Below are 25,787 nucleotides of genomic sequence, written 5' to 3' on the forward strand. Positions count from 1 at the left end.
GGAGAGATGGAATCCATGGCAGAGCCCACCACAAATCACTGAAAGAATTCCCCTCCTGCCCAAGGACCTGGAGTCCTCCTATGTCACTAAAGCTGTTACATTCTGCTCACAATATCTTACCTAAAAGTCACTTTCCTTTGGAAAAAACCCATTACAAATGCACATAAAACATTCAAAATTACTCTTCTCAAACAACTGGATTCCGTCTGCTGATTCTATAATGGCAACACTTCAGCTGCAGCAAGTGTCTTGTTTTTCTAATTACTACACCCATGTCCTTTATAAAATTATCATAAGGTAGACCTTTAAAAAATCAAATTAAAAGTATTACATAGATGAATATCATAGAATCACAGGAATTAACTAAGGAATTAACAGGAAAATCACAGGAATTAACTAGGTTGGAAAAGACCTCTGAGATCATCCAGTCCAACCTATGACCTAACACCATATGGCTTTAGTTCTTAAAGACCTAATAAATATACCTCTCAATACTTCTATTTTGCTTCCCTTCATATTTTGTTTTCTTCCTCATATCATTTAGAGGTTTTATATTTAGAATATGACAGATACTTTCTTTTGTTTCCTCTGACAACAAGAATCAGATACTGCACCATATGTTATAAGCACTATGTATTTATTATTATTTAACCTCTGATTTTTTTTTCAGTTATAGTGTATATCATACTGTCCTTGAAAGCCTTACAAACATTAAGACAGCCCTCATAATATACATTAGAAATAAAAAAGTATTGTTACTTCTACTTTTAAAGTGTGAATAATATTACTTCTACTTTAAAACCAGTCTGGAGAGATGAATAGTTTACTTATGTCCACACATGGAATCTATTGCCAACACTGAAAAAGGACCCAGATATTCTGGATTTAAAGGTTCTACCCACTGATTAATTTTAACCACACACGGCTGACAGGTAAGAGTCTTCAAGAGAGAATTTTTAACGTATTCATGTGTTTTCAGTGAGAACTTAGAGGTTTAGACATCCATTAAATTTCACATTTTTCTCTTTTCCCCATATTTGCAGCTCTATTTCCACAGGGAATATACAGAAGAGCATACTCCATATAGTGCCTAGATTCTGCATTTGAATTTATTTGCCTTAGTCAGATGGTTTGCCTTCTGTAGTCCTGCAAGGAACAGGGAGATGAGCTTGATGATCCTTACAGGTCTCTTCCAACTTGAGATATTCAATGATTCAATTTTAGTATAACTCTTAAAATGCTATTTTTCATAAAAAAGCCCCAGAATCATGATTCAGAAGAAAACTGTCATTACTGCAATTCAGAAAATAAGGTAAATAGGTGGATGAATATGGAAAGCCAGCTTTCCAAATCCAGTGTTCAATGCAGTACAAAGATGGCACATCCTTGAATTATTGGTGGTATTCAAATATAATTGAAGTTGGAAAGACCTTATACAACTCTACAGTGTCTTGAAAAGAGCAGGGTTCAGGGGAAAGTTATCTTTATTGCAAAGCTGTACAATGACAGGCCTTGAATAAATGTTATCGTGAATTTCTGGTCTCTTTTTCAGCTGCTTTAGCAATGAATTTTTTTTTTTTTTAAATCTGAAAATTATTAATAATGGTTTTAAGCACAAAGTAGATTTCTGTTCCTCCTGAACTTGAATTATACTAAACTAGCAAAGAGCTCATGCTTTACCAGCTGTCAGAGTGACCTGAAATCTGCATAGGTTAGAAGTAAATGGGAATAATCATCAAATTAAAACTATCCTTAACCTTCTGAATCACTTCCCTTTTCACCCTTCAATCTGTTATTAATTGAGGCCTCTTGGAACGTACTCTTAAAGAAATGGTACTTCTGAAAAACTTCCTCACATTCAAAAATAATCAGTGTAATTAAATTACAGGCCATGACATAGCAATTACTGGTTCATTGTACATTTTAAACCAGACTTGGACATAAACCAGGAGAACTTTAGAATGAAGATGGACTTTTCCAGCCCCTCCTGTACTCACCTGTTGTCGCCTCGCAGCGACATAGTTCAGTTTAACCATTTCCTTCCCAAATTCCTTAAAGCGATTGGCTAAATCTTGCTCATTTGTTGCATTTTTCACAGCTTCTAGTGCCTCCTCTACCTGTAACACAATAAATCAGCTCTGTCAGCATTTTAATCCACTCTTTGACAAAGTCTGTGACTGTTCCACCCAATACTCTGTCTTACATGGATCCAATTTAGGTTTCACATCCATCACTGTACAGAAGCTTTATGAGAGTCCCGTGAACTTTAATTAGGTTTTTAATCGAGCAGCTGTCACTCTGCATTACTGTCCATTTACTGTGCCTTGGGATCATGTAAAGCTAAAGCCAAAGGTATCACTGCTTTAATTTCCCTTATCAGATGAAATATTTAATATCTATGGGGTTCAAAACAAAATACATGAGTATGTTCTTAATGTGTGGTACAGGCTTTATGGGAAAACAAAGAAAGTTATCACTTCTGGACAAGAAATGTTTAAAAAGGAAATTCAAACTTTCCATTAAGGTTCAAATTTACCCTGATAAATCCAAAACATTCTATCTTTGTGAAACAAATGATAGCTTCAAGACAGAATATTTGTATTACTTCTTTTTTCCTCAGTTTTGAGCTTTCATTCTTTAGTTATTTAACACTGAGAAAAGAATCTACACAAAAACCCACACCTGCACTTTTCAATGATGCTGTAGCTAACAGACAAAAATACAAAACCCCAGTTATACCAACTAGTTGATCCACCAAATGTATTGTGAATCTTTACCTTATGCAAAGCAAGAAAAATATCTGAAGGGATAAAATGCTCTTTTCATGCAATAAGTAAAAGAAGCATTAGTGTGACTAGATGGAAATTCAAAGTTGTACTTCTCTCCCTCACAAGATAAATGCAATTCCAAGCAAAAACACTGAGAACTGACAAGATGTTACTGATCCTTCCTGCTAAAAGCTGTTGTTCAGCTAAAAGCTGCAGTTCATAAGAACATGCATAACAAATTTTCCCCTCAAAAGGCAAGAGCTTATTGGCATGGGGACAAGCAGGGGTTTGCAGCCCTCCAGACACTGCTGGGAATTGATAAATTCAGCAGTAGCTGGTGTCTAATAGCTTAGAAAGGCACAATTATGTGCAGAACCTGTCTTTTTATTGCTTGAGTTGCCCTGTGTTTTCCTGCCACTGAGAGAGTATATTTTCATTTTGAGCTTTTACCTACTTACTGCAGATCTACAAATTACAGGGCAGTAGAGTAGCAAACTCATACATTTCTATTGGAAAAATGCATAATTCAGGAACATAAATTCATAGCTGTTACATTGGAAATTACAAACCAAGTTCTGTCAATTTACAAGCTACAGGCTTATTCAGAATCCAAGTTACCTCTTCTACTCTTAAGGAGAACAGAGTTTTTTTAAAAATGAACTGACTGCCTTACCATTAACACAAATTGCAAAAGCATCAATGTATTAAATAACTTGCTCTTGCAGAACTGCTTGCAAAATATGCAAGAAGTATCTTCTTGCAAAATACACATTTTCCTTTTTTATCAGGAAACATTTACATTAAAATAGCTGAAACTTTCATCTTTACTATGTTTGTAATGCCAAGCACAGGCATGACAGACTGATACACGTTTTTCTAAGCCTGCTCCATATTAAATAAAATTCCTAAAAATTTTGTCAGAGATTTCACTCTGATAATCAGATTTCAAAGGATGCTGATCATACTCTACCATGTCAGTCAGGGCTTAAGACCACAGATTCCAAATTGAAGAAATCAGTTCTGAGAAATACCAGAAAGCACAGGAGCACAAGCTCCTTTTTAATGATACTTTTGTTATTACAATTTCTTTTTTACAAATTCACACTGGAACAAAATCTCCATCCTTGAAAAAACACTCATCTTCAACTGATCTGTCCCTCTGATTAACTAGCCTGGAGTTAATGACAATAGATCTACAATCCTCTGTGTGCATGACTACATACTAAAACGGTACATGGTTTTTTAATGTGCTGCAAAAGCTTCTGCAATAACCACTATTTCTAATTTTAGCAGTGTGAAAGATATGCAATGACCAAGAGTCCTTCCAGAAAGCACCTGCATATATTCCCTCTAAAACACTAATTAAAATGCACCATTTCCTGGGAAGCCTTTGACATGCTTTCAGAGAAAACTGATTACAGCACAATTCAGCATAAATCAGGCTTCATTACTCTGACATGCAGAATTATTTTAGTTCATTAATTTTATGGGTAACTTACACAAGTCTTTGAAGGTTACCTTTGAGTCAATAGAAGAGCTGTTCCTCCATCAATTTTGTATAGTATAACCATTTTCCCCCCTAGTAATTCATTTGTCTAAAAGCAGTTAGCACTGTAAAGTGGTAAAATAAGGATATTTACATGTTCAATCCTCAGAAATAAATTACCCTTTTTAACATAAAAATAAAAGTGACAGTTAAGGTCCTTATGTTGAATTTTGCTGAAAAGAACCAGAGATCACTGACTTCTGAAACTGAACTTGTAATACCATTAGATAAATACAGAGATTACAAACCACACTGCCAGACATAGCCCTTGCAAATCTGAGGTGCAAACTGTGCAAGTAAATACAGCCACTGACAAACCAGCACTGGACATTTGTATTTTCCACAACAGAGTACTCTGCTGCAAAAGAAATCTCAGATGATAGAACAGAATTTCTCATTTCCCATGAAAGAGCTGGAATACAAATTTTCATCATAATGTTCAGAAAAAAACAGTTGCTTATGATATTGAAGTGTTGGCCTTGCTAGGAAAGGACAATTTGAATTACACGGAGCATTATAGAGAGGAAAAATTTAAAGCATATTGTAGAGAGACACTGCTTACACTGCACGTAACCAGGGCCACATGCTGACAATTCTGAGAGCAGCATTTTATCCATTAAAGCAGAGCTCACTAGAACCTGTGCTGAAAAATCGGCCTCTTTCCTTATGAAAACTGTTTTCTAGCTATTCAGGTTATCTGCACAGTTTGCAAGTTGAAGGGTTCTGTTTTTCCAGAACATGAGATTGCAGTTGCACCATCAAAAAGACAAATAAAAAAAAAAAAAAAAAGGAAAAACAAAAAAAACCCTTTTTGAACAGCTGCTAAAAAGAAGACACCCTCCATCTCCCCTGCTGAATTCGCACATGCACTCTGCAGGCTTTAAATATTTTGTATATGGTTTTCTGCACAATTTTATTTTGTTTCAGAGGTTTTTGATGATTTGTTTCTCCAATAAAAATGTAGCAGAGCAATAGCTAGGGAAGTGGAAAAATGCCTTTCCTAGTTTCAACTCAAAATCTTTTTAATACTCCTGTATAAAAATGTGTATTCAAAAGTGAATATAAATCTGTCCAAACTATCTGGTAATCTTTAATTCCTCTGTAGTCTTTGACTAGACAGTTGTACTGTTGTCTCTCTCCAAATTAAACTTTTGTTCTTTAGATATGTTCAGAAGTCACAAAGAGAAAAAAAAGAATAGTAGACAACTATAGTACCTAAACTGTGCCAGAAAACAAAAATACTGGGAAAGTAAATGGGGAGAGATGTGAGGGGAGCAAATGCTTCGGTTCAGGTCAGAGAGCTGTGTAACAGCAGTATTAGTCCAGTCACTGAAGACAGCTCACAGATTTTGCTTTAAGTGTTCAAATATTAATTTGCGCAAAATTAGAAAACGAATGAGACTAATGCAGAAATGTGTTAACTCCTACCTCTGATCAGCACCCCAAGAGAACCAAGCAGAGAGTAAGGACTGTGGACAGCCACCTTCCTAACTGATTCCTCCCGTTTTTCCACGCACAAACCCAAGAGAGAAGGTGAAAAACACCTACGATTTTGAGGTGTGAGAGGAGCCTCATGACATCAGCCATGTCAGCCAGGATGAGCAGGCGAGTGACGGCCGAGAGCAGGGCGCGGGCGGCGCGCACCATGGTGCCCCTCTTCACCGAGGAGCAGGGGTCGTCCGCGAACTCCGACGAGGCGATGCGCATCGTCTCTCCTGCCAGCGGAACACAAACGCGGCTCGGGTTAGCGTTCAGCCCGCTGCGTTTTATTTTTTGCACAAGGTATACAAACTAAGGACTGCTGGGGAAAAAAATAAATCAGAGAGCCATGAAACTCTTGGGTTGGAAGGGGACTTAAAGCCCATCCAGTTCCACTCCAGGGACACCTTCCACCGTCCCAGGGCAATCCAAGCACCGTCTGACTTCTCCTTGGACCTTTCCAGGGATCCAGGGGCAGCCACAGCTTCCCTGGGCAACCTTTCCAGGGCCTCCCCACCCTCACAGGCAAGAATTCCTTCTCAATACCCCATCTAACCCTGCACCTTGGAAGTTTGAAGCCATTCCCTCTTGTCCTGCCACTGCTGTGTCCCAAGTCCCTCTCCTTGGACCGTCTGACTTCTCCTTGGACCTTTCCAGGGATCCAGGGGCAGTCACTGCTTCCCTGGGCAACCTTTCCAGGGCCTCCCCACCCTCACAGGCAAGAATTCCTTCTCAATACCCCATCTAACCCTGCACCCTGGCAGTTTGAAGCCATTCCCTCTTGTCCTGCCACAGCTGTGTCCCAAGTCCCTCTCCAGCTCTCCTGGAGTCCCTTTAGGCACTGGAAGGTCTCCCCGGAGTCTCCTCCAGGCTGAACTACCCCACCTCTCCCAGACTGGCTATGATTCACAGATTTTATACAAACCCAACCTTTGCTATTGTAAAAAAAATCCTGTTTGTCTCCAGTGCAGAATCTCAAAAAAGAAAGTACTTCTAATGTGAAATCAAAGCATATTTACATTGCTTTTAAGACCATTACAATAACGTTTTAAAAAATCCCATATGGCAAAACTTCCATAAGACAATGCAAATAGTGGGGGAGAGATCTAAGACAACCACAGTGATTAATTCCCATCAGAACTATTTTTCTTATTATATTTCCCATTAGGACTGTGTGTTCAAATTATAGTTTGCAAGCAGAGTATCTTGGATGATAAGCTGATAATATAAAATTTCAAAATACAATTCAAGTGGCTTATTTCTAAAGCTATAAATTTCTCTTAGCTTTACATAGGGTTGGCAAAACTCTCTACAAATTTCTTAGGAGACAATTAACAAACAATCATTGGTAGATAAAAGGAGAACAAACCAAATTTCTAAACATACTTTAATGCTATATTGCTCAGCATCACAGAGCTGAAATTCAAGGTAAAAAAAGAAAACAAGGTTTCTGGAGGAGGACCACAGTTTGCTGTCCCTGCCTTCCCATGCATTTTACCTGTGTGCTAAAAATCACTGAAACTTGGAGCAAGGAATTCTGACACCACAGAGATTTTTTTTCTAACACATACTTTAATTCAAACAGTTGTTTGAAAAATTTATTCACAACTCTTGGTTGAGAGTGTGCTAAAAATTCAGAATAAAACATCAATATTATTATTATTATTATTATTATTATTATTATTATTATTATGTCAATGACTCAAATTATTCATGGAAAAGGACATATTGAGAGCAACCACAGAACAGCTGAGAGCCCAGCATGTGAGCAAGGGTTGGATGTGAGTTTCCTAACTGGGAATTTGATCCCAGTGCAGGACTGGCTTCATCTAACCAGTGTAACATTGTAAGGCATCATCTTCCCTCCAATTATTTATGGAGGGAAACCAACAATCCCAGAGGAAATAAAGAGTTTGCTCCAAAATGCACTCTTGGAGCATACTGAGCAGATTGAACCCAAGGGGACAAAAACACCCACAGGAAATCCCAGCAAGGTTTTCCCTTATTTAAGCTCCAAGTAGGATTCAGATGAGATGGAAGTGATTCCAAGCATCCAGCAGCAAAACCCTTGTAAGCCAAAGTACTGAATTTTAGAGAAATCCAAGCTGAAGTGGAAGCCAAAGCAAGCTTTTGATTTTGGAATCAGAAGCCTGAAAATTGTTTAACTTCCATTTTGGTACTGAAGAGAATTTACCATTTTCTGCCAAATTAGCAATGTGCAGCTTTAGATAAATATTTATATTGGACTATGAAAGAAAGAGGTAATATTTGATAATTGGCCAGTGGCACCAGGAAAGCAGGAAGGAAAATTATCTGCTTAGATTTGAATATCCAAGGAAATATCCCTTGGAAAAAGATTTAAAAATCAATACTCAGTGGCACAGGAAAAATGCACAGAGGGTCAAAAGGAAACCAAAACAAACAAAACCAAAAAACCATTAAAAGAGCTTGGATTAGATATTTAATCTTAGAAAGCTCATATTAGGTGAAATAAATCTCCAAAATAAAGTAAAAATTTTTAAATAGACATAATCAAATAAGCAAACCAAAAAAGTATGAGTATGAAAGTTCACAGCAGATTGTTTAAAACTTAGCAAGATCTAGTAGTTCATAATTTAGTAACTACTAACCAAAGAAACTAGCAGTTATGGGGAGGAAGGCTCATCTGTCTCAGTGCCAATTAACATATTTTAATCCTTTTACAGCACTGGTATCAAACTACTCTTAGGCTAAAGGTATCAGTGGAGCTTCAGCTAGCCCAGTTACTCTTTAGAGAAACCTTTTTATCTGGAAAAAGTCAACCCTACATTTAGTTATCCATTTCTTTCCAAATGCATTTCAAGTTGTTCTGTAATGTATATTAAATTACTTTCAGTGAAAATTGGGTCGACACAAGAAACACAGACATCTGAAGCCATCAGGTCTGCTTCCTTGCCACTGCAGGCAGTCAAGTGATAATCTAATTAATAATAATCTTAATATGATAATAGCTACACTCATAAACTTATCAAGCTTCCATCTTAGAAACAGCTCAGACATTTAACCCCAATTAATCCTATATGAAGTGGGAAACTCACTCCAAAATGAACTCCAGAATCCGACAGGTTCCTTTCATTAGAGACCCTTTACTGCCCTACTGCCTGTATTTGTAGATAATTTAAATCCATTTCTTCTCCTGACACATTTGTCCTTCAGTTTCACTGTGTTCTTCTTCCACTCTTGTCCTTGTTGTCCCTTTTTGGCTTTGTGTATTTTTGTGAGGAGTCCTGACAGACTAATGGCAGTACTTCAGTCCCTTCTAATTCCACACAACATTCATTTCTATAATCATTACAGCAGCCCCATGAAACAATTCTGCTTCTGGAGTACAAATGATAAGAACTGCAGGTTTTTAGGACCATTTGCAGCTATGAGAAACACTCATGGAATCCCAGAATATCCTGGGTTGGAACTGTGGGGACCACTGGGTCCAGCTCCTGGCCCTACACAGGACACCCCAACAATCCCACCATGTCCCCAGAGCTTAACAACTGCAAACATCTATCAACAGATGATTGTAAAGGTCACCAAAAAAAGCTACTGGAAGTTCATAAGCAGACTTAAGGTAAAACATCTGCCTTTGAGGAAAGCACTGACCCAAGGCTTTCAATGGTTAACAGACAGAGGAAATATCATTTTTTCCAAAGCCTTGAAGTGTTTATTAAGAGATGGAAGATGGGCACCGAGTAGCAATGCAGAGAATAGCTGTGATCAGTAGAGGATGCTGACAATACACCAAACACCTGGAAATAATTACCAGAACAATGACAAATTGATTGGATGCACCACTCCTGAGCAGTTCCCAAATGGAAAAAGTTAATAAAGCTACAGTCTAATTAATCTATTTCTTTCAGATTTTTCCTTTTGTTTTACATGTCCATGATTAAAAAGACAGAACAACTGATCCATGACATAATGGAAGTATTTTAGAGTGCTCTCCTTGTAATTAGAGCAAATGCACTGTTATGAAGCTATCATAAATTATAATAATATATAGACCCAAACTGAGTTGCAGATTCCATATAAAAGAGTGAGAATGATACTAAATGATAATATGATAGATTTGAACAACCCATAATTGTTAATAAGGTATATTTAAATTATGTAAGCAGGTTTTTAATCCTTTCATCATGGATGCTGCCTTAAGAAACGAAAGCAAACCCTTCAGGATGCAAAGTTCTGCAATTTTATGGTCCCTGGATTTGTCTAGAAATTCACCAAATAGAGTAGGATCACTCACTTTCCTTACCGGTATATAGCTGAACAGTCAAATTTTAGGAATAATGACCTTTATCTGGTCCTGGATGGTCGGTTTCTCACTGTCTATATTCCTCCTACCTTATTAATCACACTGATTATTTACCACATCTCTTAAAACATCATATTTTGTTTACAGTATTTTAAAAACCATTCTCCATAATTGAATGTGTTCATTTCAGTGTTAACATCTGTTTGATATTATCAGAATGTGGGAAGTTATTTGTATGCACTTTCATCCTGCATACTTATTAAATACAAATATGCACTAAAAATTCTATTCAGAATTCTAAAAGCTTCACACAAATGGCTGTTTAGTCTTCCCTTTCCTTAAAACCTTCTTCCTAAATCTTTACTACTATGTCCCCTAAACTCATCTCCTTTTCCACTTGCAGCAGGGACATTGTTCTCCATCTGTGGGAGGATGACCACTGTTCTCATCATTTTAATGGATTTCAAGGCCAGAAAAGGCAATGTCTGATCAAGCCCAAACTTTTCCTGTCACATTTCAGCTCCTGGAGTTGTGTCTCTCTGGAACTGATTGTACAGACAATCCAGTTCACTTACATTTGACTCACTTTACATTTGATATTTAGACAGAGTGATGGAAGATGAATCACTCTGAATTTTAAAGCAAAATGGATGGATATCCTTAAATCTAGTAGGTATTTTAGATTCAATGTTCTCTCTTAGATTCAAGAACAGACCACATCATTCACTTCATGGACCATTAAAATATGTAATTTTAATTAACCCAACTACTTCTTTCCTGAGGGACTGAAAATAGCAAGAATACAGAACTTTTAGGTATTTAGCCAATATCTATGACAATGTAAGACAATTTATCCACTAATGTTATGTTTTAGAAAGAACTTTTCTAATTAATAGTCAGATTAATAGTGCATTTGGAACATCACTGATACACTTAAGTACAATAAAAACCCAATTAAATTTCAATTCAAAACTAAATTATTTGGGATGTGAGGATACATTAGCATCTCTAATCCCTCTTTGTCTGCAACTCAGTTACTCCAAGGATGAACATCCTTCAGGGACATATGAAACTGATCTGCCTTCACCGAACTGGAGAGTTCAGGGAACATCAACATGAACATTTTAGACGCTCAGCACTCTGCTGGGAACACAAAAACTCATTGGACCTCTTGAGATATCAATAAATACAGAGGCAAATTTAAAAACTCAAGTTAAACTGAATTATAATGTTGCTTTATTTGTATCCTGGCAGAACTCACGCTGCTGAACTACAATGTTTGACAAAACATGAAATCATAGAGAGGTTTGGGGAGGAAGGGACATTAAAGCCCATCTTGTCCCACCACCTGCCATGGGCAGGGACACCTTCCACTATCCCAGGTTGATCCAAGCCCTGTCCAACCTGGCCTTGGGCACTTCCAGGGATCCAGAGGCAGCCACAGCTTCTCTGGGTACCCTGTGCAGGGCCTCCTCCCCCTGAGAGAGGAAATTTTTTTTCCCAATATCCCATCTACATCTCCTCTAAGTTGAAATCTCTTCTCCCTTGTCCTATCAGCAAGTAGTTCAGCTACCAATTTTCCCACAACTTCTACGTTCATACTAAAGATTTGAAATCTCTAATTTAAACCAAGTATTTTCTTCTTTATCCAAATGCTGCAAGGTTGCCTCAAGAAGCACATTCAAAATGAGTAGAATACTTCATCACCTAAGTAAGAAACTGCAGTGGAAAATGTTAGGAAAAGTTGCTGTCTTTCTGGTGAACCGTGCATGGTACATTTATTAAAATCATTATTGTAAAAAAGGACTGAAATGAACGGAACTGACAAAGAAAAATCTGTAAGTCCTAGTGATTCACATCTTGAGTTTAATCATTTAATGGATTTCTGCATAACAATTTATTAATTTAAATAGAACCATCATTAATAAGTTTAATGTATCAAGTATAGAAGAGAACAAGATTTGAAAAGCACCCAAAATTCATGGAAAAGGAAGCACTCCAAGAAAACAACTGTGGCATTAGGCACACAGATTCAACCATTCTGGGTATTATTTTCATTCTGGGGCTTGAAGAGGCTCACAAATACTGTAGAGGAAAGCAAGTTCAAGGGTAGATTCTATCTGTGCCCAAGGCACCATGAACTAAGTTCAAAATCATAATTAGAATCAGTTCCATCACTCTGTATCATCACATGAAAAGAAAATACCCAATAAAGAGCTTATTTGAAATTGATATTTTTTGAGATAAGCTTCAGTTCAAAGGGTTGATATTTTCCAGCAAGATGCCTTTTCATAACAAAATTTATCAAAAAATCCCAGTGATCTGCGAAAAAGAGGGAGCAGCAAGTTGATAATGTCAGCACATGGGAAGCATTGTGAGGAGGGGGAAGGATTGATGATGAGATTGATCAGTCTGGTGGATTATCAGCTCCCTGTTTGTTTTGAGGGTCACTTTTGTATTCCTGCTCATTTATGCTTTTCCTTACACTTAGATCCTACCTGAATGTCTTGCAGCAGTAAGAGAAGCAGGGAGCACTGCTTAATCTGGGGAAAAAACATGGCTAAAAGTAAAAAAAAACCTTCCCACGACCCCAGCTGGAATTAAGAGAACAGGCACATTAATGTTGGACAACTGAGGGTTTTGCAGCCAAGAAAAGAAAAATCCAGGAAAAATTTACATACAAAAATTTAGAAAGATACTCCTGTATGAGAGAGGATGAGAAAGGAGAAAAGCAGACATGGGAAAGTCATCAGCACAGGGAAAATCTACAGTACAGACTTACAGTAAGAAAAAGATGAAAAAGAAGACAATATAAAATACAGAGAGAGCGTGTGCAGATTTACACAGGGAAACAGACTGAAGGTACACTTTAAAAAAATATTTCAATTATTTTATTAGTTCACATAATCTGCACACATTGTTTATAATAATGTATATTTGAGATCCAATGCAGTTAATTTTTTGCCATAAAAAAAATTACCAAAGATTCTAAAATCATGCTCAAAGCCTCAGCTTACATGAAGATTAAGTTTATCTTTCCAAAATAGGGAACTATATTTGAAAATCAATTTTTGAAGACAAGAAAACCAATTTTGACTTGGCAACATTTTAGTAACCTAAGGATTTATTGCCAGTTTCAGTGGGAACTCACATCCATGCAGTGACACCTATGTGTTAATATAAGAGCTCCTTTATATAACCATACTCATTGCTTGAATGTTTAAAAATTGCAAGAGCTTCTCTGCAGAGATAATGAGATAACTGAGCCTCATGGTGTGAATTTACATTCCAGTGCAGAGATCAAAACACAAAACTAATCTATAGCCCTCCATCAACACCCAGAAAGGCAGATTGCTGTTGTGCACAGGAAAAGGCTCATAAACAAGACATGATTATCATTAGGTTTGTAATGAGAACAGGAAGAAATGATCATTAGTCTAAGCCTGTATAGGTAATAGAAAAAAATGATGGTTGAGTGTTAGGACTGTCCTTTATAAATACCTGGGCATGGCAGAAGGGAGGCTGAGGGGAATCAAGGCTGGAGAGGGCTCTGAGCAACCTGGTCTAGTGGAAGGTGTCCCTGCCCATGGCAGAGAGTTGGAATTAGAGGAGCTTTAAGGTCCCTTTCAAACCATTCCACGATTCCATGATGTCCATCCTTTACTGGATGCAGAGCAAAACTCAGTCACAAAGGATGAGGAAAATGCCGAGGTACTAAATTCCTTCTTTGCCTCAGTCTCCAACTGTAAGAGGAGTTGTCCCTCAGGTACCCAGCGCTCTGAGCTGAAGGGCAGAGATGGGAACAGAATGAAGCCCCCAAAATTGGTCCTACTCCTGTTGTTAAGGAATTTATAGAATCCTTTTTCTATTGGTTTTCTATGGCTGCAGCCAGGTTTCACTTCTAGCTGGGCTTTGGCCCTTGCCATTTTCTGCCTGCATGACCTCCAAATGTCCCTGCAGCTTTCCTGAGCTGCCAGTCCCTTATCCCTTTTCACAAAGATCACAGACTCTCCTTTTTTGCCCAAATTCCACCCAAATTCTCTCTTCAGACAGGTAAGTGTTGAATAAATAAAATAAGGAGGGATTTAAAACCATAAAGTCCACCAGGTGGACTTTAAAGTCCATAAGTCACAAACAGGTGAAAGGAAGTAGAGGTGACATATTTTCTGAAGAAAAAACACATATATTTCATCACATACTGCAGAAATCATCTAATATGAACAGAGGTTAACAACTGACTTATCTACAACTAAAATACCAAAAAAACCCACAAACCACTGATCTCAAAGTCCATTGGAACAATTACAGCTAAATGAAATTTGCAAACATCTGAAATCAAAATCAGTGGAGAGCCTACAATTTTTTTTAGTAGATAAAATAATTCTAAATTCCATCAGCTATACAGAACAGGCTCCTTTTCCCATGTTCATATATAAACAGCAGCTGGAATATCTCACAGATCTAAAGTCTAAAAAGAATTTGTCTCTGATAAAGGGATTAAAACAGAGAGAACAAGATAGCTGGAGATCAGAATGCTATAATTTGACACTTCTCAGAGGAAATCAGCGCCTGTTATTTGATTATAACATTTTATATTCCCTCACTCTGTAAAGTATTACTGGCCTTTGTAGTATGTGAAAAATGTACTTCAGAAAAAGACGTGTTCAAAATGGTAAATGGAAAGGCAATAAATTAAAGCCTTTTATATACTGACTAAGCATCTTTTAGGACTCAGATATTAGAAAGTATATTTCAAATTTTCATGCTGTCATTTTTAATACTTCTCTTATCGAATACCGCTTTCTGAAACCATATCCAAAATTAAAGCCTAATCTGTATGGGAGAAAGAAGCTTTCATACAACTTTTGAAGTTGGATGACTGCCATGGAAAATGCAGTCAAAAAATAAAGAACACAGAACAAAATGTACTGTAGGCAAATAGGACGACTGAGCAGGGGGGAAAGGAAGGCTCTTAGTGCCCCAAGGACTGCTTGCATCTTTCTCATTAAATGCCACTGGTTAATCACAAACTCATGGAATGGTTTGGTTGGAAGAGACCTTACAGCTCATCTTTTTCCATCCCCTGCCATGGACAGAGGGGACCTTCAATTAGACCAGGTTGCTCCAAGCCCCACCCAGCTTGGCCTTGAACCCTTCCAGAGATGGGGCAGTGTCTTGGTTTAAAACCATTTATAAACTTGGACACTCTAAAATGAGCCACCTCTGCTTAATTCCAACCAATCCCTTGCCACCAGGAAGGAAAGATTATGAGTAGATATAAGTGAAAAAACAGCTATTTAATAACAAATGGAGCAGCAAGAGACAAAAAACAACAGTAAGTAACTGCTAGATACAAAACTATCCAATCTCACAAACCTCACGGACACAAAGAGAGATCCAAAATGTTGGAATTAGCCTTCCCAAGATGGCGCCTGCCTGAGGCGGCCGTGTGGCTGAGGGACAAAGGGAAGATGGCCCCACACCCGCGCCCTCCAAAAGGGTGACTGCGGGCCCCAGGGACAAAGAGACAAGATGGCAGCAACCCGTACCAGAAAGGCAGGAGCCCACAGAGCAGGTCTAGAGGCAGACAAAGATTTTCCAGCGTTGCTCCCCGTAAGAGTCTGTCCGAAATATCCCTCATCTGCCTCACAACAGTCATTGGGGGACCACTGAGGAAAAGACCCCCCTGTCTAAAATCTCTGGCTTTGTAGGAGAAAGTTACACGCCAAGGGCCCTGAGACCTGAGAGCATTGCTAAGTTCTTGTTTTCACAGGTGCATGCTGCATGCTACACTCAGGCCAAGGAGAAGAAGAAGGAGGCACTGTGCCCTTTTTGCGACAATAGCCTTGGAAGCTGTCCCACCTCTTGGTCTGGCTGGACTTCTCCTGAGCTTTTGGGTGGTCCCCCACAGAAGACCCCTCTCGTTCGTCTACAATCACCGTGACAGACAAACCGAGATGACAGAAGCCTCTCCACCAGAGAAAAACCCGAGAAATCCCCATGTGAGAAAGGCCTCCCTCACACTCTCCAAGGACTGGGACTGAAGCCCCCAGCCCGGTGGGGGGGGTGCGCGGGGGGAGGCGAGCTGACCAAAGCAAGATGGATGTCACATTGGACCACGAAAACAATGGCCCTTGCCCACTGAGATATGGACTGTGTGTACCTAGCCTTTTTCCAAATACCATTCTTTTTACAATAGATTCAATTTTGAAATAATTCCTCTTCCCCCCCATCGAAAAGTGTATAATTGGAGCCCAGATGGACTGCATCTCTGAGATCTCCCCAACGTAACAGGCAGATCCTCAACTGGGCTGGACCTAAGGACTTCGTCTCTACATTTGGTAGCTATATTCCCCTCTTTCTCTCTCTCTCTCTCTCTCTCTTTCTCTTTTTTTTTTCCTCTCCCTTAATCCCTCTATCACGTTTTTGCTGTGGTCATTCAATAAAAGTGCATTTGTGCTGATTATTGTTGCAAAACCCCCTTGTACCGTGTCGGTTCTTTTTGCACCCTGAGATCAATCTAAGAACCATCACGACACCCGTCCACAAGGATGGCTCGTGACACTCCCGCTGCTGGTTCCCGCCATTTCCAGGCTCTGCCATGGCCGCTGTGGCGTGAGGGGATGAGAGGAGCGCTCTGTCCGCTCAGGCACGTGGCGGCCTCACCTCAGAGCTATGGTGCAACCCCAACGAGGGGGAGACAAATGATGAGGAGGACTCCATCTTATCAGAAGGTTAATAATTACTTTATTATACTATATTATTCTATATTATATTACACTATATTACATTACATCTAAACTGAATGTGCCAAGCACTCAACTGCACTCCACTGCCAAAAATCTTGTGACTGTCACCCAACAGTCCCCATACACACAATTTGCCCTGAGAGGCCAAGGAAACAAAACCCCATCACTTTGGGCAAACAATCTCCATATTGCATTCTATTCTGGTCCAACACAGGCGCAGCAAATGAGACAAGAATTGTTTTGATCATTCTTTTCTCTGCTTCTCTCAGGTTCAGAGAATGTGAATCCCACACAGGACCTTGCTGGCTTTTCTTGCTGCCCCCAGAGTTTGTAAAATTCATCTCAAAACAGTTTCTAATTGCAAAATGCATCTTTATCAGTGGCTAAGGTTGCAAACCATAAGCAAGCATCTCTGAAGAGAAGCTCCCACCTTCACAAAAGCTGCCATGAAAGGAAGAGCCTCTGCTCCCACAGCTTCTCTGGGCAACCTGTGCCAGGGCCTCACCACCCTCACAGGGAGGATCTTCCCCTCATTTCTAATCTAAACCTGCCCTCCTTCAGATTAATGCCATTCCCCCTTTTAACTAAGCAGAAATAATGTGGTAACATGGATCCAAACCCAAGATCCTCCCATGTTAGATGAATTACAGCAGTATTTACAGTTACATTCTAAACACAGAAAACATCACGTTTAAAAACTGAATTCCTTTGCAGAATTTACTCAACACAACAAAATTTTATTGTAAAAGTGTGTTAGTAATTCTTTATTTTGTGTGTGCATGTAATCATCACAAAGCCATTCTTGCAATTTTCCAGTTAGTTTTTCAAAGACCGAAAATTCACTGTTCAGTGACAGAAGCATAAAGCAATGACCAATTCTTAAGCTCATTTACTTAACTCTTTCTCCCTTCAGTATGCTACTTCCCAATTTAAATATCCCAGACAAAGCCTCTGCACCACTCCTGATCTCCCACCAGTTTTCCTATCCTTCATCAGACAGCTGGTGAAACTCTCAGTTCCTTTGCTCATCTAAAAACTTCCATCACTGACCTACACAGTCATCTCAGGTCACTCCTGTACCAGGCTAAAAGGAATTTCCTTCCAAAACTTTTGATCTGACAGACTAAAATAACTGATTTTCCAGTTCAAAGATGACTCAAACTTTTCCTTTTTCATTTCCTTCTTCTTTTTTTTTTTTCTTTTTTTTTTTTTTTAATGTTGAAGAAAAAGAATTTCAGTTCAGAATTTCTGCCTAATGAATCAACAGTGATTTCATTTCCAGCACTCAGCTGGGACTCAGAGGAAGTTTCAGTAACACATAAATCAGAACAGCTTCAAAAAGAGAGGTCAAGATGCTCACCCTGTGGTGCTCTGCAGCTTCACAGAACTGTTCTGAGGGGTCAGGGACTTCAGCTCCAATCTCCACATTGAATTCCGCACAGAGGGGACACAAAGACAAATTTCATGCATGGAGGAAATCTCCTCACAGAACATTGCTCATGGTTAGCTCAAAACTTAATTGAAAAGGCTGTACATTAACTCACTGTGGATTAATCCTATCCAGTTTGGGAATTACTGCTGGAAGACAGAACAGGGCAAGATAACTGCCCATGGTACCTATCCCAATTTCTAAGATCTTTTTTATTTTCTTTTAATAATTTTCTCAATTTAAATCCTAGTGAAGCTATTCTCCAAATTTGACCTGAATCCAGAAATTCCATGCATGCTAATGGGTGGTGGAGTTAAATATTTACTGCAAAACATGGCCCAGTTACAGTCCCTTGATAGGAATTTTTTTTTTTCTTTTTAACTGTGCTGCATTTCTGTAATACTTTCTCAAATAAAACCTTTACTAACAGTAATATTTCTTCTAAAAGAAGAAACAGTAATTTTAGGATTTGATTTTAATATTCAAATCAAATATTTCAGGAGGAAACTTTACTTCCCCATCTTTCAGTTTCTGAGTATAATTTTATTTTTGACAACTGTCAGAAGTTGGCATGTCAAAGAAATTTTATTCTGATTTTTATCCTGATATAAAGCCACAATAGTATAACATCTTCAAGAAAGGTAATGTAAATAAATAAAGGATTAAAAAAATGCCAAATGTGTGTGTGCTCTGTCAGAGAGAAAAAAATTGCCAAGAAAGTTAAAGTCACTTTCATGTCTCAGAGATGTTCATCCACAATGTCAAGATAGTCACAGAGTACACAGGTCACATTCTTTTTTACAATGTCCATAAATCTGCATGAACAAAAAATTAAGTCTACCTCAACTTTACCCTGTATTCAAACACAAAAAACACCAATAGGTATTTTCTGTCCCTTGACTGAAGTATGAATTCCATATTGTGGTGTGACTTTTAATCTACCATGCTGGAAAAGCAAAACAATTTAAAACACAACAACCAGCAGCTGGACTAAATCATGTTTCTAATGGAAGTTTCAGCTATATGCCAGAAAACTTCCAGGAAAATTACATTAAAATCAGGCAGTCACCAGCACATACCTACAGACAGACATTGCCAAAGCCATTTACCAGATAAAATAAATTTACATGAATATAGCCTATTTCCTTGTGTTGCTTTCTACAGCATCCCAGGCTGTGTCCTAAGAAATTTAATCAAACTGGAGCCCAGTGGAACTGCAGTTCTTGATAGATTTTTGTGTCAATCATGGCCTGAATTTCTCCTCCACAGGGAATTTCCTTTTTCTCTACTGATCAATAAAAGACCAGTTGCATTTAGATACTTATGCTGCGCATACAGAATATGCTGTATTTTTATTCCTGTGAGTTCTTCTTCACTTCCCTGCAATTCTAAGGGTTTGTAGCTTTATTCTTTATGATCATAGAATCATGGAATGGTTTGGGTTGGAAGGGACCTTACAGATCATCTGGTTTCAACATCTGTCTGCTTTTCCTTAATTTATATTCCTTAATATAAAAAGGCATGAATTATAAACTTCCACATTTCCAGGTCTTCTTTGTCCCCTATCTGGGAGATCTTTTACACAACTCTGACAGTACCAGAATAAACACCCACAGCAAAACATTCAATGGCCCAGCAACTGGATAATCTCATTTAGGTGGTCTTGAAGTGTAAGTGTTCCTATCATGGAATCATTATGGGATACAGAGATACACAGGGATGAGCTTTAGGCATCAAATCCTTTGTTTTTTGCTCTTTGTGTTTTCAGAACAGGTTTTATAAATCAAACCTGTTTATCACCAAACTTTTCCACAGCCAACAGAAATTACCCTTCCACACTAGAGAAGGAACAAGAATCTGAACACTATGGACACTCTCATCCATTGCAAAGCCTTTTGCAATGATACAGAGCATTTGTTCCACACCTATCAATGGAAAGCAGGAGTCCCTGGAGTGAATTGCAGCCTTTAGTAGGACACAACCCTACCCAGCAACACAGGGCAGGAAATGAGGAGCACACCAAGAGGCAGCTCTAAGTGCCGCAGACATTTTTAGGTTGATGATGTAATTATCCCAGCTGGAACCCTGCCAGGAAATCAGCCAGGAAAACACAGCCTCAGTTCATTAATCCAGCTCTTTATGCCACCCAGCTAAACATATCATTTCACATCACACCAGGGCTGCTCTCATTTACACGGCTCGTGGGTGCTAATAATGGTGTGTGTTGTCTCTTGCTCTCCTTATTATGGGATCGTGTTGAACAGGCCCCAAAAAAAGCTGCTCCACTTTTCTGACAGGCTTTTTTCCCAGCCTGGAGTGTTGACAAGAGATGAATGTCTGTGTCACTCTGTGTAATTCTGTTTTAAGATCTTTTTCCTCCTCTCTGCTTCTTCATTGTTGTTTGGGTTGGTTTTTTTCTAAATATAGGTTAAGAAAAGTAAAAGTCTTTTTGTCATAAAAAGACAGAAATTCAGTCTAGATAAAACGTGTGCAAGTTTAGGTTGATGCTTCTAACTCAGGAGAAGGCTCCTGAGGAGAAGCTGAGTCAGCATCACAAACACAAAAGGAAAATGTTATAAATTCAGAGAGAGCATGGGCACTCATGTCACCGTTGAAGATGCTGAGCTACAACTTGACACAACACAAAATAAGTCATGTAAGCAACAGAAACTGAAATAGTTGACAAATTAAAATTAATGCCAAAACAGCCAGGCATCAGCATTAAAAATCCAAAAAAAACCCCCACCCAATCAAAATCATGACAACAATAAACACCCAGCAGAAAAAATAACCAAAACAACCCATAAACCCCCACCAGAATACTGGACTATCATTGTACATAGAGCATACAGCAAATACTTAACTTATTCTTATGCACTGACAATTGAATGTTTAAGAAAATCTAAACCACACAGGAACATGAAAACAGTGAAACCAAATATACACAGAGTGGAGAGGAGGAAAAAAATACCCTCAGGAGAGAACAGACTGGAATATTTACTAATCAGTGCTTATATGCACAAAATTTAACCCTGCCTTATCTTATGATCACTTCAGCTCAATTTTCACAAGATAAAGAAAAAACCTAGTATGAGTTCTGGGGGAGTAACCCACTGAATATCAGTATTTTACACCCAAGTCCTTTAGACTCCTTTGGAAATCTCACTTGGAGATCTCACAGTCTTGTTCTAAAAGCCAGGGCTGATGATACTGGCAGATGGTATCTTTAGATTGTAGGAGTTACAATGGAATAAACCTGAAAGGTACTTAATTCTGCTGCAATAAAAATAATTACAAAGTCAATACAACTGAAACATTTTGTCATAGGCATATATTGAAAACATAGTTTTCCCCTACCACACAGGTAAATTTGAAAGCACCTCATACCCATTTTAGCTTTTGAAAAAAAATTATCAGATCTTGTGAGTATCCATTTATTTTATCACCAACACCCAGAAAATAATTGTTTCAATATTGTTATTATATTTGTATTTTTATGCTTTGATACTATTTTTAAATATTTGAAACCACAAGTATTTCTATATTGCTCTTTTATCTGGTTGATAATTGTTAGATTGTTCAGAAACATATGTACCATAATCCTAGTGCTACATTTGCACCCACAGGCTATAAACCACTGCTCAGATTCAGCCAAGTGAAAAAAAAATCACATCATTTTGTCACACAGCAGAATAAAAACCAGGCTGAAATGGAACAGTAAGCTTTGACACTGGGCAAAGCTCCTCCCATCAAGCATTTTTTCCTGTTGGGACCGTGGTTGCTGAGAATTTCAGACTTTTTGTGCTGACAGACCCAAGAGAACACTACATTTAACCTGAGGCCATGGAGAAGGCTTCCAAAATTGAATGATAAAACTGGGATTATGGGTGTGGAGTTTGAATAGAAGAGTGTGGAAAACATGGTGGAAAACTTCAGAGCTTAAGGTTTTAGAATATAGCAATATATATACAGCAAGATGGAGGTTGTAGGGAGAGGCTGGTCCTTCTTCTTCACCTTCTTCTCCATGGGTTTGGGTGGTTTTGTGTAATTGGATAAAAAATTCCACATTGTGGAGCATAGGTGGTTGGTTATTGGGTTAAAAGTAAAAATAATTTAGGTGTCATTTTTTAATTGGACAGTTTATTCTTAAAAGACCTTGTAGAGAGAGAGAGATGGGGCTCCATTTTTGCCTTGTTAGTGAAGTGCTGTAGAACTCACAGTTTGTGAGACTGTGATAGAGATAAGAACTAATAAAGATGTGAGTCCAAACAAGAAATACCATCTCACACATTTAATCCCAGCCTGGGCAGAAATGAATAAAAAGAATCGACATTTTCCCACATACCTTGTTTTCGAACATCATCTACAGCAGCAACCAACTCCTCCTTGAGATCCTGGCTCTCTTTAGCAATTTGGTCTCCTTTTTCCAAGAAGTTCTGAGTGGCCTGCTCCACGGAGGCAGCCAGAACATGAGCCTTCTTCGAGCGCCCTTTCTTCTTGCCAGACGGTCCTTTATTGCTCGTGTTCACCAGTGTCGTTACCTTTGGGCAGGAAAAACAAGTTTTTGTCAGTTTGAACAATTCCCTATTTATAGGAACACCTAATTCAATCCTAACACTATTTTCTGTGCCCTGGAAGGGATGTAGTGGCCACATGTTTTGAATAGATAGAATTGGAAGTATAAAATCCAGCGGCACATCCCACAAAAGAGGGTTTTCCTTTTACCCTCTCCTCAGTCTGGGCTAAGCAAATCACAGCCAAGCAGCAAAAAGAAAAAGATAAGAACCAGGCACAGCAGGGCTGTGGTGTCAAAGCATCGTTTTTGTTACCTGTTTTCATTTTTAAAAATTGAAGACACTGATAAAAGGGAATCTGAACACACAAGGGTAAGAAACCACTCAAAAAGCAATTGTCCCTTGAGATAATGCACTGGCAGTGACATGCAAGTGGTGACAAAAACATTGTGGCCATTTTGCAGATATGAACGGTACAAAGAGCTCCCCCTGCAAAGATTATACAGGTTAAAACTTTTTGCCTTAGTGCTGCTTCACTCTATTCCCAATATTTTGTCAAAAAACCACAGCAGGCAGCAAAATGATCCTACCAGTATTTAAACAGAAGGAAACTGCTTCCATGTTTGCAGAATCTCCTGAAGGAATTCTTTATTGAGCTGCCAATAAACTGATTAAAAAGCTGAAAATCACAGCCCAGTGTGTACATCCCACAGCTGAGTGCTGGGCAAAGAGGGAATCCTGAATGATTCCAGTAATACCAGGCTGCTGCTCTGTAAAACTGGAATATTGAATTGGGCATCATCAGGTGTTAAATGCACAAAAAAATGAGCTGGGATGCAGTTCTCCCTAACCAGGACATAAACCAGGGCACTTCTAGTGTTGTATCAGTGTTCTAAGCCACAAATTTGCTGTAAGAAAATAAATGCCTTTGTCATAAAGACATTTCCCTAAAAACCAAAAGATTCTAAATCAAGTATGAAAATTCACTGTCATCTCATCCCTGTTACCAGAAGAGTGACAAGGTCTGTGGTACAGTTTTGACCAAAAAGCCTTTTTACCATGCTCTTTGTGCTACATTTTTTTCCTTTCAGCCAGTTTTTTTTTTTCCAAATCACATCTTAAAACTACAGACTGTGGAAGAATAAATATATGTACCTATATTTATATATATATAATCAGGGCTTGAAAATACCATATACATGGATGTATTGGGAGAAAAAAATATATTCCAGAGCCTTCTTTCAGGAAGGAGTCTGCTTGGCTACTGAAATGTAATATTCATCCATCATATGGGGTTTTTTCCCCACTGTTTATATCTGGAAATAATACTTTCTTTATTAGCTTTCCCTTGCAAATATTCCTCATGAAATTTCCTGAAAATACTTTCACAACTGATCATTGTCATTGGCATCTAGTTATGGACACCTACAGAAATGCAAATCATTCTAACCCACCATGAAACAATAAGAAAAGTTTATCAGAACTTCCCAATGTAGAAATAATAAAAGATTGAAATAAAATATCTCTTATTATTTTCTTTAGGGCCTCTTCAAAATAAAAGAACTGCTTTTTGTTTTGCTGCTTAATATGCAGAAATAGAGAAAAATCACTTTAATTGTCTACAAGTGCTCAAAATCTTCTCAGTTAAGAACTTCTGTGTAGAGCAGATGAACATGTGCAGGCCCTAGAGATGAAGAGGATCCAGCACTGGCAGAAAACCTTTGCTAATGCTCTGAGCTGCTGAGTCCAGAACTAACATAGTCCATAGGAAAATCCAGATTACCACAGAAGATGGAGACTTTTTCTACCCCGTCTGGAAATCCACGTGTAGAAAAGAGCACCCCCAAAGTCAATCCTCTTTTTCAAAAGGAAATACTGGTGTATGCTGTTTTAGCCCACTTCATAAATGTTTTGCTGCTCTTTTTTGTCTTATTTGTTTTGTTTCAAGCATTAAAAAATTAAGTTTCCATCATGTCAAAAGGTGGGACTCAAATATAACCATGGAAGAGTGCCAGCAAGAGAGCACAGGATCACAAACGGTGCTAGAGGCTTTCTTTGACTCAGTGATTTGTAAACTTGAAGCAAAGGCTTTAAAATTTTGGCATGAAATCCAAAAAAGACAACATCTCACTACCCTCCGATCAACAGCATCCAGATGAAACAAGGAGAGAAATCTCCATGTGGGGCTAGGACATTCCCCTGGAAAAGGAATTCTGGATTCCAGTCTCTGCACCAACAGGTTGGGTTCTGGGCAATACAGAGCTCCCATAGGAGAAAAACCACTCATAAAAACTGGAATATTGCCATTTTACCCACCTTGTGTCAGCTTCTTTAAATTACATTAAATTGCAAGTTCAGAGGCTAAAAAAGCATTCTCTTCCAAAATTAGAATTCCTGTTCCACAAAGTCAGCTGTACTGGGACAGGGCAAAGGGGAAGAAAGGCTTCTGATACCAGGGACTGAAAAATCCATGGCATCCAACTTCCTTCCTATTTTTAAAAATCCAATAACTTATGAATTTATGTAAATTGCATTAAAAAATGAAGCAAAAATAATAATAAAATTTTATCTTATAAAATAGCTCAGTTTTTCATAAGGGCTTTAAAGCTAACTGGTTTATTTTAAATATCTTACCCCACCTAAAATGGTACAAAGGAAAGAATGTCTCTCTCAGCTTCTGTTACTAATTAATGCAGAAGTCACCCAAAATTCTGTACAATTATCAAATATATCACTTGATAATTACCATAAGCTCATTTGGCAGCCTTGTAATGATCCTGGCTTTGTGATCACACTAGGGAACCTTGCTCTCTTATTTTATTAAAGAAGCTTCACACGGTCCTAGCACAGATCTCTGCTGGAATAACAGAACTTCACTAATTAATAGTTCAGCCCCATCCTGAATTAAGGCCTCCTTACCCAGCTCCAGCAGCACAAAAGAAAGGTGAGGATGCCTTTGCTAAAAGCAGAAAATTCTATTAACAAGGATTTCCCTATGGCAGAGGTCAGGTGTG

General features: G+C 38.4%; 1 protein-coding gene across 2 annotated transcripts in view; it reads right to left on the minus strand.

Moving 5' to 3' along the window:
• CTNNA2 (catenin alpha 2) overlaps nt 1-25,787 on the minus strand; it is a 469,832-nt gene that overhangs the window by 350,641 nt on the left and 93,404 nt on the right. For both annotated transcript variants that reach the window (XM_059845428.1, XM_059845429.1), the window contains exons 3-5: nt 22,605-22,800; nt 5,859-6,029; nt 1,998-2,113 (exon numbers count right to left, since the gene is read on the minus strand). In XM_059845428.1, the coding sequence (XP_059701411.1) occupies nt 1,998-2,113; nt 5,859-6,029; nt 22,605-22,800 (483 nt within the window). The remainder of the gene's footprint in view (nt 1-1,997; nt 2,114-5,858; nt 6,030-22,604; nt 22,801-25,787) is intronic.

The sequence above is a fragment of the Haemorhous mexicanus genome, chromosome 4 (assembly GCF_027477595.1).
Source record: "Haemorhous mexicanus isolate bHaeMex1 chromosome 4, bHaeMex1.pri, whole genome shotgun sequence".
NCBI classification, from domain to species: domain Eukaryota; kingdom Metazoa; phylum Chordata; class Aves; order Passeriformes; family Fringillidae; genus Haemorhous; species Haemorhous mexicanus.